Below are 13999 nucleotides of genomic sequence, written 5' to 3'. Positions count from 1 at the left end.
CGAGAGCGTCGCTCGAGCAACCACTCCTCGCACGAGGACCTTGGAGAGTTAGCGCACGGGATGGAAGCGAAATGTTGTCGAAAATGGTCAAAATAATGTAGGCTACATGTATCGGTACGATTTAGGTTTTCATGTCGTTTGTCCTAACAAACAAAAACTCTATGATGTTTTCATATCAAGAACCCCAATCCCCCGAATTTTAACAACTTTGTTTTATTTCCTGAGACCACTCTTTTGAGAAATGAAGGCAACAAATATAAAAAATTAGCTGTAAGAGAACAGTTGTGATGCATCGTGAATGGTCTGAATTGTAAACGTGTTCCAAGGACATCACGGGTTCGCGTCACGAGATCCACACCAACGAGTCAAACAGCCGACGATCATAGACACCTCGTGAATAAGACCCATAATGAGCTCGACAGTAAGTAGAATGGATCCACGAGCTATACGGTCCACCAGCTCTACACTAGGTAAATAAGGCCCTTTAGCTCGACACGACGGGCAAACAGGGCACACAAGTCCGACATTAGGGCAAACAGGGCCCACGAGTTCCACACTGGACAAAGAAAGCCCAAGATACCGACTTTACATTACAGGACTAATGTAAGCAAGCTGTTGGGATTTTTTTTTTCCTAGTGCCGAACTCATGAGCTGTCTGACTCGTGGGATGTATGACACGTGGACTTTTTTAAATGTCCGTGCTCGTGGGCTGTATGACTCGTGCTTGTCCAGCTCGTGGGTAGATCTCAACATGATTCATAACAATGCTTTGCAAGCCACATTCTTCTTTTCCTGAACTGAAGTAAGTTTACAGATGAAGGCATAAAAGCTGCAGTTCAGAATTGATTAGAATAATTTATTGATTTCCTTAACTAGTGACCGCTTAGGAAGCATTGGATACTTTATAAGCCAACAACTACAAAGGCTTGAGACCCCTCCAAAGGACCAGGCGATGAGGTTATTGTGCATTAGCCATAATAGGGGCGCAAACGCTGCAGCCTTGCAGGGGCTTCGAATCAGGGACATCGTGATCGATAATCCGCTTCAACAACTCAGAATCATTTTATGTCATTATCAGAGGGCTTACCTCATATGGATACTTACAGCATACAGATACATTCCGTAGAATTCACACAGCGTTTGTCTGGCCAACTCATTTCTCAACGTGAAGATCTTTCTTAGCTTGTCTTTATTTTGCGAGCAAGCCATGCTTCCCGTCCACTACTAGACCTCCTGCAGACACAGTTCTCATAGGAATGACGGTATATTGTCGAATGGCTTTCTCTCATGTCCTCAGTGGATCAAAAGGAGAATTTCAACCTCCCCTATGTTTCTTCACATCACACTTTATATATTCGTCACGTTCGCTCCTCGAGGGAAAATACAAATATTGAGTATTAAACCGCCTGTATCACACCTTTTAAGCACAACCACGTTGGTTGAATGTAGGTAGTGTACCTGTTATGGTCGGTGTTTGAATGACGGATATACAGACGCTGGGTTCACACAATGGGTATAAACGTCAAACTTTATTTTGTTTGTTGCATGAACAAAAGGAAGACATGCTTGGGGAAACCGCGAGCACCTTTGTAGGGCCTCCATAACGTTCTGGATGCCTCAACAGCAGATATCTGCCTAATAGATGCGCAGGGGAGTCTAACCTGAACAGTATAAAGGGCTCTTACCTTAACAGAGCCACGTAGTTATACTCAAGAGTTATTTCCTCATCGTGCTTATATTGCTGATTAGTAAGACATGGAAAAGTGAATAAAGGAAGAAACATATCAAAAAGGGGGAAACAGTGGTAATAGAAAATACAGATGCAACACTTTCTCAGAAAGATTTGCAAGGGCCTCCACAGCAATCTTGTTCCCGCAGATCTTTACTGACATACAGTGAACTGCCAGAGGTTGAAGTAGGCCTACATGTAGTTCAGCGCACGGGCGGTCAGATAATTTGAGATGAAATAGTTAATGGTTTTGTACCGAGTTATGTCAACAACGTGACGAAAGAGCGTACCGTGTACGTAGGAACATGTACAGTATAAAATGTATGTCCGTATGCGTGTGTGTGTGCGCGCGTGTGTGTATGTATGTGTTTCGGGATGACTTTTTTAAAGTTAGTCTTTTTTTATCTACTCAAGGAAACACCGCTGACCTTAATTTGTAATATACGAGAACAAGGTACACTGCAGATTTTCAAGCACTGTGTGTACTTATCCAGTTATAATCTCTCTTTTATCAGGTAGAAAATTGAGCAAAGAAAATGGGATTCCATTGCGATTCGAACCCGAGACCTCCGGATTGCTAGCCCGGTGCTCTACCGACTGAGCTATAGAAAGCCCTAGTTCATTGTTCGTCCCAGAAACCCTAGAGAATTTAGGAATAATATTCATTTCTGGTCAGTTTTTCTGTTCGCGTTTTTTATCAGGCAGTTTACAATCTACTAGAAATAGCAAACAAAGGTAAGCCGGCTGCAAACTCATCTTTCTTTCTGGCTGTTTCTGTCAAATCAAAAATAAATGTTAAAAGTGTCTGCGTATATGCCTGCATGTGTTCGAGATTGTAAGTGGTATAATAGACGTTCTTAATCTACTATACATGTACTGTCGTTACACACTGTCTCCCTATGATTCGCATTGTACGGGATCGTGGACTTGGATAAACATCCGATTTGTATATAAAAATTATGAAATCAATGTTACAGTAAAAGTCACTAAAGGTGATGATGTACTCTATACACGAACAAGCACGTGAGCCATCATATATTAAAGAAATGAACTCTAAAATACAAATATGAAAACAGTAAACATATACAATAAACTAAAATTCAACAATTTATTCTTGAACAAGAACAAGAAGTGAAATTTTTAACATTCCAACGTTTTGTAATTTCACAGATTTCTGACAGCATAGGGAAGTTTTGGTAATGATTTCTACAGCTCAGTGAATACACTCCTTAGAATTAATCGTATAAATATTTTTTTTTCTAGTAAACCCCAGATTCTGGATGCTTACTGCGCCTAGCGGCAATCATGCCTTCCTCCATTATGACACAAGATTGGATTTGGCATCAACGCAAAACAGCGAGGCTACAGTAGGAAATACGTGTCTCGCAAAATAATGTTTATAAAACAAACAAACAAACAAACAATATGACTACTTCCAGTGACATGAAGCTCTTATGAAAATGTTGATTTCGGCCTCGGTACTCGGCAAGTATCTCAAATATTGTGCAGTTGTTTTTATCACTACCATTAACAGTGCTTTTATATAGTGCTGTTTGTACGGTCGTATATAATTCTCATAATCATCATGATATTTGGTTGGACATTCTGCCATATATATATATATATATATATATATATATATATATAATGTCACAATAGAGGAGAGCATTAAATGCCGATTGCCCTGAATTTAATTCAAAATCCGAATTTTGGGGCCTCCCCCTTCGTCGGGGATGAAAGTGCTAATGAATTATATATATATATATATATATATATATATATATATATATATATATTGTAGTTGCTCCGCGTATTGGCAGTACTAGAAATAGCAACAATAATGTCACAATAGAGGAATGCATTAAATGCCAATTGCCTTGATTTTAATAGTATTAAAATTAAGGCAATTGGCATTTAATGCATTCCTCTATTGTGACATTATACATATATTATATACTTAGGTGTTACAAAAAACATTTCCCACTTTTGATCCTTAATAGCTCAAAAACTATACATCAGATAACACTGCCATTGATGAGTAATAGCTAAATAATGAACAATTTTCTTGGAAGTAATATTTTATAAAGCATAACTTGGTTTCATTAAATTCGACATTATTTTTTCAGTTAGGTTTCAGATTTTGCTCTATTTTCAACCCTCTGTACAAAACTTAACTTGGCAAGGGGTCAATTGGAGTGTATGGGAGTGTGTGGTTAACACCCAGACAATGGTTCTGGACAATGGCCAGGATTGGAATGCTCCATTTTTATTTATGAGGAATTCCACTATCACAACTAGTCTTTATTCATTCTGAAATGTGGTGTATGCAAGCACACGGAAGCATGTGCTTACTTTTTTCATGTGCATGCAGTTCACCCTTTGCCATGAATTCAGACTAGCAGTGCCCAGGGTAATCCATCATGATTAACTGATAAAGCGTTCATATGCCTTGCATGGAGCAGAGCTCTGAACAGGTGGTATCCATGTCCATTGTTCACTGTCTGTAAGTACACACTCACATACACATCATAAGTTCCTGGGTAAAGTTCAATTTTTGTACGGAGGGTTAAAATTTGACCAAATCTGGAACCTAACTTTGAAATCAATCATGGATTTCATGAAACTGATATAGGCTTTCATATTCAAAACACCTCAAACTAAATTGTATACTATGCAGCTATAACTCACATCAATGACAGTTTTATCTGATATATCGTTTTCGAACTATTAAGGATCACCTAGTGATCACTTAGTATATATATATATATATATATATATATATATATATATATTTGTTTTTCTATCACAGTATACCATCAGTCATTTCGTGGTGAATTAACTCACAATAAGCGTTTTCAAATGGCCAAACTAATTCATCTGAACAATACTGCCTTGATATCATTTCCAATTGATTTCTTCGTTAGAAAAGGTCTTTCTTTTTTATCGTACTGATTTATTATGCACTAAGAAGAGAAGACGTTTGAAATAATCACGATGTTAATTATTATGATATTATTAACAGTTCCCAATCCAGCATCTAAATAATTACGTTCCTAGGACGGTATACAACTATCATACAATGATCATCGATCATCAGTGATGGTGATCAATCGAAATCCCGCTTCACAAGTTTTATCAATTAAACCATCGTGTCTTGGGATATGGCACGACAATGATTGATTACAGACAGTGCAATATCATATCATGTTAACAATTCTACGCGGTATGCAAAATATTTGATCATCAACACAGTCATACAAGAACAATTACAGTTGACAGAATACAAATTGGTATACACGTAATACTTTGCACTTTCTCTATTTCATTATCTTTCATATTTTCTCCCCCTCCCTCTTTACCGCATTATTGTAATTATATCGTTCTTTCATTACTATTGACCCAACACCTTAAAGACTACAGTGGACCTTCCGAAACTTCCCCCAAAATAGTACAAAGGCTACTACAATCATGTTTAAATTAACAAAGAACATAGAGAACAGAGAAAGCCAGTTTGATACACAACGTGTTAGCTATGTATGAAAAAGGTGGATTATTTTCCCAAAAATAAATCAAGGTATTTCCCGTTGATTCAAAGGCACAATTTGATTTCAGAATACATATACGGTCTTCTTTCTTCTTTTAATATCCAGGGCAGCCTCTTCAGTGTTGCCACTTGTCTACCAGAGTGTCCTGCCATGATTATTAACCTATTGCCATTTTTGCTATAATTAACCGTTGCCAGGTACATTTTTGTACACCTAGGTCGAGAGGGACATGGTGGGTAAAGACATCTTGTCTAAGGACGTTAGCACTGGACGGGAATCGAACTCGGGTCCTCCGACTGAAAGCCTAGAGTCTTACGCACTACGCCACAGTGCCCCCACATTATTATCTAAGACACATGCCAAATTTTTTGAAGCAAAACGTATTCTGGCTTTCATATCCCTAGAGGGCGTTTAAACGTACAAGTCGAACTTAACAAACTTGAGATAACCTCATGATCCAGTAAAGCATGGATCTTACTTGTATTTAAAAGAGATTTGGAATTTTGAACTTAACTCCCCTGCATGTCGAGGAATGATGTTGTGCAATCCACAGCAACAACGAAATGATTTCTTTTCATAGGCTTCCTAACCCGCTTAAAACCTTCATTTAAAATTCTTAATAAACCATACGCTTAAAATAGAATGAGATGACACTAAGACAAAGTATAAATCTACCAAGTGATTTGGGTCTCGATGTCATCGAATAATAGTTCGTCATATTCATCAAATAATATCATAATCAATCTTCGTCAAAATCATAGATACTCGTACGTGTACTGATTTCCTTGAACACATGTTTTGAAGAAAAAAAAAACACATTGTAAGTACACTTTTCAGGGTACATATAAATAACTACTAATGGTGTCCTTGTTTTTTTATCCTCAAAGTCATAGAGGACAAAATTACATTCGAATACTCCTATCTTCAAGAGAATATAATGAAGAGGTGTTTTGAAATGCTACTTCAGTCACGTTACAAATGCATTTTCATATTACTATACAATAAAATATTTCACAAGAAAACGTCGTTGGTAGTTTCGTTCACCAGCGTTTGATCGTTGTAGATGACATCAACACACAATGGTCCCGACATCCTGTCTTCCCTGTCCTTTTCGTGGTTGACATCGAATTCCGTCATTGACGTCGAATTTTCACGACTGTTTGGAGCTTGAGAATTACCGACCTCGCCAGTCATTTCTGCCATGAATTGTATGAAAGTAAAATGGCAACATGGATGATCAAGTGACAGCGGTGATTACATCACTCTTATAACTGATTACATCGGCACCAAGTCATTGAGATTTGGGAATGTGAACCGGACATACCGTTATCCAATTAGGTCAAGCGAATTGCTCATCGATAACGGTCTCCTCCACCTGCATGCTCTAACATTATTTAAGATTCCATGAAATATATTTTCGTATATTATACGCATTATCTTCTACTACTTTTAAGTGCTTTTGTTTATATTTTCATTTGAAAAGTGCTGATTTTGTCATAATGATTTCATTTGTACAAGTGGAAAATAAAAGAAACTTTAAGCAAACTAAAACATAAGTGAACGCCTGCCCCACGTGATGAAAGTGCGAACAGACCGGCCGGATTCTGCTGATTCTCACCTGTAGCTTCACTATGCTGGATCTTGTCTTTGGGTTCTTCGGTCAGCGGTGGGTGATGCAGCGTAATGGCAAAGAAGTATGCCCAAGAACCGAGAGCAGATCCAATAGTTGGTCCCACGATAGGGATCCACCACCAGTGTACGCCGTTAGGTCTAAACGTGAAACAGGAAAGGGTTATTTTATAATCATTTTGTCGCTCAGACATCGAAACCCCCTCCAGGTCCACATAGTGACTGCAATGGAACGTACTAGTATTCTTTATTAGAGACACATTCCAGCTGTATCATATTTCACGTTTTTATCGAGGATGTGTGATATTTCCGAGGCAAAATAATTATTGCATTATTATACTTATATAAATGTGTACATCGCCGCATAACTTTTCAGAAAGAAGGTGTCTGACGACAAATCCATACAAAGCAGTATTCAACCTAGGCAAGCTTCTCGTTACTTTCGCTGGAAAGAAAATCATTACGATTTGTATGTGCATTTTCATCTGCAATAATTTGTGAGTTTAGGTGTTCAAATGCAATCATTATGGGCATATCGAATAGTTGGACAGTATGTCCACTGATATACGGCGTCTTGAATTGGTCACAATATACGTGTACCAGGGAGGTGGTCCCTGCGTGTACTTACACCCAGACTTCGGGTCCGTAACCAACTGCCGTTAGTAACAACCTGCCCGATAGGTCCAATGAGGGATTGAGCGGCGCACCGGCATTGTACGCATACGACATGAGAATGGTGAAGACGATGATACCGAAGAAGAAAGGCGCCACGGCCAGCGGGGGCGCGTTGTTCCGATGATCCATTATCCCTCCTATGGCAGCAAGGAGCAAGGCCGTGTTTAGGACCTATGGGACAATATTGTACACATGCATTTGTGGGATAAAAGAAGATGGTTGCATGACTAATTTTCAAAAAAGAGCTTCTTGATTGAATAATGAAAAAAGAAAAACCACACACTACATGAAAAAAAGCAGTAAGCAGGGCCAGCGCACTGTTTTCAAAAGTGTGGGGGCCCACTTCCGGGTTTCATGAGCTAACAAGCAAAAAAAAAAAAAAAAAGGTCCTCAGCTCAAAAAAAAAGGTCCTCAGCTCATTCTCTCCCCTCCCATTGTAGTGCCTCTTACGTACTTCCGGGTTGAAAAAAGTGTGGGGGCCCAAAGTGATGACACCTTATGTATTCCTTTGTATATATGGTGCACAAAAAGTGTGGAGGCCCGAGCCCCCACGGCCCCCACGGCTGCGCCGCCCCTGGTAAGAAGTGTTGAGACTGCTTTGAATTTACTGACAGTCTTTACACACGTGTAATCTGGTACTGTCCATTTAAATGCACTGTTATCACTGATTTTCGTTTTTGGCATAATGGTAACTAACAGCTTATTTTCTGATCATTTGAATAATCTGATTTAACTCATGATGGTTAAACTCCATGTAATTATTGTTTGAATAATAAAGTTCTGCTACAGACGTGTCTTAACCGACGACCGTTCCTTTACTTGTTCATGCTAAACAGATTGCTTCGAAGACGGGATGCATATCTGTAAGTTTATTAGAAGACACACCATGTTCCCTTAATTGATAGGAGTACAGTAAAGGCTCTCAGTGATTAAAAACAACAATATAGGAACTAATCAAATCAAAAATATTAATTTTAGTAAGTTATTTTGTGCTTCAAGTTCTCAGAATCAAAGAACATGTAAGACCTACAAATGAATAAATGAATAAATAAATAAATATATATATATATATATATATATGCAATTATCTCTATCATTTTATAAATCGTTTAATTCACGATGAAAACGTTTTTTTCTTTTATGACTTTCTTATACCGTTATGTTATAAAATTGTATAGACTTAACCGATTGCGAAAAATGCTATACGCGATGTTTTAGTATGTGTGCCTTTGTGTGCGTCCATGCTCGTGTGGTATTTGACAGAAGAACATACTCATGGTGAGCTGCAAACTCTCTTTAGAGTTTGTGTGTCCTTTCTGAAACTCTGAAATTTGGATTCCTTTCATAAGCTGCGACAATGTAGAGGTATGTAATTCAGACCTTTACTCAGTATAATGAAACTGGAAACCTCTTTATGATGGAGGTGAAAACAATTCTATAGATTTCTAACACAATTACAGTGAACAAAGTCCAAAAGTTATTCTCGGTACAAAAGGGGAGTGTATTCTTGAGTGACATGGGGTTAAAGTTTTTCTCTTTTTTTTTGTTAAATCTGAGGTGTATTACAGTAATATTTCATGTTTGGAGACATTATTCTTCAACCATGCAAAATTTTGTGACGTTTGCAAAAGGAATATATGACCTTTAAAGATTATTCCACATCATGCTCCAGTTGGCTTCATATAAATGGAATAATATCAGAAGGGATGACAACATCTCCTTCAAGTCATACATAAAAGTGGTCATACAATTGCCAACTGTCAGCGTTTTATGAAGACACGGACAACTTTAAAGCCTCAAAGCTTTCATATAAGGGCTGATTGTCAGGAAACCTCTATCGTTCTGTTTGTTTATATTTACGCCATTCAAACCAATGTGAATATTTTGAAGAACTACAATTTGATGATAAAAAGTGAACTTATGGAGGATTAATACTATTACGGAAAACAACGAAATACCGCGGAAACATAAAACAGCAAATTTCTGTGTTCCCGTTGATGGATATTATGTCCACCGTAATCGCTGCATTTCATGTGCAATCAACTGACGAGTTCGCCCTCCCTCCCTCTTTCCTTCTTTCTCTAGCTTATATATATATATATATATATATATATATATATATATATATATATATATATATATATTTGTTATTCTTCCTATGTGGTATATGTGCCAAGGATACAATGAAAACATTTATCATCTTTTTAGATATTTTTACAATCCCTCAATATTTGCGTATAGTTATTGGTTGCGAGACAGATTCATAAAATAGTTGATGATAACCTTGGTAGTTGCCAGATACAACTGCGTGTTAGTCATTTATTTTTGTTATTTACTCTTTGTTGTTGTTGTTGTTGTTTTAGATTTCGATGGGGTAACAAGAAGGTTCATTACCAATCTCGCCTTCCGCTATTTACAGGAAAGCGGACGTACCTGTTCGAAGAAGCCGGTAGTAACAGAGAGGTATGGCTGTGGAAACGTAGCGAAGATGGCCGCTGTGCCGTTCTCACCCAGAACCTGTCGAGTGCCACCATCAAACTCATCGAAAGCATCTTGCCAAGGAACGAAAAAATGATATGCGGGACATGATGATTCTGTATATCGGGTACCCAATGTCATCAGTTATCTCGAGACTTTAGAGAATAATTTAGAATAAAATGTTTTCAGAAGAAGGTTAGAATTGGCATATATTCTGACCTTGCATGATGCAGGATCATTATAATTACAGTTGGGGCTCTTGTTATTATCGCAGCTGATTCAGATAAGATGAAGACTACACGTTGTTGGAACGTGTAGGCCTACAGATTGTCCAATAAGTATTTTGTTAACCAATAATGTCTCATAATAAATCACGTGGTTTGGTGCAGTAAATATCTTTTTATTATAACGTTTACTATTCATTGTTAGTACTCTCTAAGGATGAGTGAAATGATCTTTCATTTGAGCACTTTGTTATCCTAATCATATCATAATGGCTTGTTACCGCTGTAAAACTTGCTTAATCCTCACATTTGCTTTATTCAACTGATCTTTCAATTAGCAAGATATATCAGAAGATTGGAGTTTGTGCTTCTTTCTCCTTTCTTAATCTCTTACTGATTTTTTATATATTAATTAAGAAGTTTTAACTAATCTTTCTTATAATATAAGACAATATGCAGCGAAATTCTGAGGTGGTGTTTAAATGACGACAAATGATGCTTATGTGGCGGCTCTGTGGTAAATTACTGATATTTGACAGAAGCGAGATTGAACGACACCTACAACGACACTTGTTTTGTTTTCAGCAACAACAATAAATACAAATGCCTGAAAACGTCATAGCAACTAAGATTTTGCAAGAGGCGGCAGAAGGAAAACCACCCAGATGGAGAAAAGAATGATACAAAATATTGAAAATAATATAGGTCAAAAGTGCCGAGGGAAACCGCTCCTCACCTTTCGCAACCTTTCACCCCCTTGGTTAAACCCTCATATGTCACCATCAGCTCGACAACTTACTTTGCCTACGTCATCATCAAAGACGAAAGGTGTTTCGATGTTAGCTGATGACAGCGAGCTGTAAATGACTCTCACTCACCTTTGTAAACTAGATACACCAGGGCAGAGCCGACGAAGCCCCCGGCCAACTGGGACACGAAGTAGAAGGGAATCCTCCTCCACGGAAAGACACCAATCACTGCGATCCCAACGGACAGGGCCAAGTTGACATGACCACCTGTCGATATGTTTGCAAGCCAACTTCGTTTGTTACTCCTTTTTGGCGAGATATGGAAAACATGAGTAAGATCTGGAAATCAAATTTTAGACGTTTTAGACAATTCTCTTTACTCTCTCTCTCTCTCTCTCTCTCCCTCGTTACCTCCCTCGCTGAACCTTATTCACGCATGCCTTAAAGGGCATGTGCCCTTACTACAAACAGGAGTATCACAAACACAAGAAGATCAAGGAAGAGCTATGCAGCCACTGACAACTGTCATGCTAAAAGGTGACGACTGAAACGAGACACTCTCAGTAATTGATTTTTGACAATATATCGTACGACTCTTGACGAATCATGCTACTAAAACATTCAATCAAACAGAAGATAAGTGTCATTTGATACTGTTTTTTCTTAGCGTTTAACGCTATTTAAAGAAAGAAAGCTAAACATAATGGGATTTAGAAATTCGAGTAATAACAAAAAGGTGTCATGTTTTTGATATATTTTACATGTTTGGTGAGAAATGAATTACAATGTAATTAATTTCAGATAAATCGAATCATGTCTGCTTGGTCTAGAGAGGTAAACAACCTGAGACGCCGAATCCGGAGAAGACAGCGAGACTGACGCCCATTGCTGATCCGAACGCCATGTTGAAACCCGACATCGATCTCGACACCGTCTCCTGAGCAACCACGGCGTGGGCAAAAAGCTGCGAAGATGAAATTATATTATTACTTCAATATCTACGTCATTGGCCTTAATCGTTTGATTACGAACATAAACCACAGTCATCAGAGTAAATGATTGTATTCTCAAGGATCTTTTGCCTCTATAGATTCACAAGGAAACCAAACAATTAAGATTAGAATGAAAACAGAAGATCCGGCAAATATTACTCCACAGCACAAAACGTAGCATAATTATTATAGCAGTCATTCGGGTCGGGGATTTTTTTCTCGACTTCTTATATCTCACTGCCTTCGTTGATACTCATTTTAAATATAAAAGTGAATTCTTCCATATTAGTTGATGCTCAGAGATACTTTGTATATGGGTATAAGAATAATGGTCTCATGTCTCAGATACAGACTTATAGACAGATCGATACGCACAACTTAAGCGAAGAGGCTTTCTCAAAAAGATGAAATCAAATTTTAATGGTGAAAGAGAATGCAATCACTTACCGCTAAAATCATTGTCGCGTAAAATTCACACAGCATAAATCTCAGGAGTTCATCTTGAATTGTCACCGTTCTTAATAGCTTCTCGATCCATGACAGCTTTGCCATGATGAAGTCACAGAAGCACGATCCACGTCGTTTTCGGATGACGATGATACTTTCGGAACGAAAAGACGCACGTGTTTCGGCGAAGCATGCAGAAAATGGTATGGTGCATCTCACATTATCTTATCAAACCGTGATCATGATTATGTCGCACACGAGTTGCACACGGCAATTGATACTGACTGCTTGGCCACAAATTGAGACCTCATCGCCTCAATAGTGATCTGGGGATACCATGTATTTCATAAACATAATACAGGGAGTTTCCGAGATGTATCATAACACCAAGACCTTCTCAACCTTGATGCTAATATTGTGACATCACAGAGATGTGCAACGTCCATTGGGTGATTTTTGGAAGGAGAGGCGGGGTAATAACAAGATCTTGGAGGGTCCCGACGACATCGGTAAAGAGGGTCGGTCGTCAATCTTGCGCAGAAGTCAATATTTTTGACAAGGTCAGCGCTGCGGAATTAAGGAAACGTGATGCGAGTTAAGCAAATATAAAGGTGACTGGGATAGTAAAGGTGTCGATCGAGGAAGGTTCGGGGATGTGCCCCTCCCCCTTCACAACATTCTTTAGGTTTGGGGATGGCCTGTATATCATCTCCCATTTTTGCATGATAGTGTGTTTTGTGACATAATAATACAATACATGCACATCAAATGTCGTAATTCAAATAGTGATTGAATCATTATCCCCAAACGTAAACTGGCATTTTAACGCCAAAATGATCAGTACAAAGTCGTTTGCAAAGAGAAAGAGAATGACGTTTAGTTCCTTATGGCAAATTTAACCTTGTAATCACTTGATATTTTTTGGTGACTAAAAAACCCCCCAAAACCCAAAACAAAAACAAAACAAGCAATTAACGATACGAAGTATATATATATATATATATATATATATATATATATATATATATATATATATATATATATTATATATATATATATACTGTATATATATATATATATATATATATATATATATATAATATGTATTCATACATTGAAATATATTTCCATCATTCTCCTATCACATCTTATTTGCTGTTTTTGACGGATTTCAAAACAATGACAGTGAATAATTTGAAGCTCATGTCCCTTTGCTTTGATCGCATAGATTACACAACAGTGGTGCGTACGTTTTGTGAGTACACCTAGATTCATTCTAATATGACCCTTTTCTAATGCTTAAAATCATCAAATATGATAATGATATTGCTGGCTGTAGGAAAGTTTCCTGATAATTACTGGCATGTGAAGCCTTTGTCGTCACGATCAAGAGACATCAACGAGCCAATCCACTTCAGCAACCGTCCAACAATATGGACACAAGACCGCGTTGTATTTTACAGGAGACGGTACTTCTGCCGATCGCCAAGTGATTGAGCGGGTAAAATGAGAATCGTACATCATTAGGACA

The 13999-nt window shown here is 37.9% G+C and overlaps 1 protein-coding gene across 1 annotated transcript; it reads right to left on the bottom strand.

Moving 5' to 3' along the window:
- Positions 1 to 6285: 6285 nt before the first annotated feature.
- LOC139727225 (aquaporin-9-like) lies at positions 6286 to 12583 on the bottom strand. Its single transcript, XM_071638183.1, has 7 exons — positions 12469 to 12583; positions 11873 to 11993; positions 11159 to 11296; positions 10012 to 10130; positions 7532 to 7749; positions 6848 to 7044; positions 6286 to 6470 (listed from the first exon to the last, which is right to left on the bottom strand). Exons 1-7 carry the CDS (start codon positions 12571 to 12573, stop codon positions 6286 to 6288), a joined length of 1083 nt encoding a protein of 360 aa, XP_071494284.1. The 5' UTR covers positions 12574 to 12583.
- Between the last annotated feature and the right edge of the window lie 1416 nt (positions 12584 to 13999).

The sequence above is a fragment of the Diadema antillarum genome, unplaced genomic scaffold (genome assembly GCF_040938485.1).
Source record: "Diadema antillarum isolate AM-2024a unplaced genomic scaffold, OU_Dant_1.0 seq00000123_RagTag, whole genome shotgun sequence".
Taxonomy (NCBI): Eukaryota; Metazoa; Echinodermata; class Echinoidea; order Diadematoida; family Diadematidae; genus Diadema; species Diadema antillarum.
The sequence above is the reverse complement of the archived record's forward strand: the minus strand, read 5'-3'. Positions and strand labels throughout refer to the sequence as shown.

Excerpts from the sequence above, each read along its gene's own strand:
- LOC139727225 (XM_071638183.1), bottom strand. The coding sequence starts at position 12,573 with ATGGCAAAGCTGTCATGGATCGAGAAGCTATTAAGAACGGTGACAATT. Across the intron at positions 11,297-11,872 it reads CTCCGGATTCGGCGTCTCAG|GTGGTCATGTCAACTTGGCC; the intron begins GTTGTTTACCTC and ends ACATATCGACAG. Across the intron at positions 7,045-7,531 it reads TACGGACCCGAAGTCTGGGT|ACCTAACGGCGTACACTGGT; the intron begins GTAAGTACACGC and ends TTTCACGTTTAG.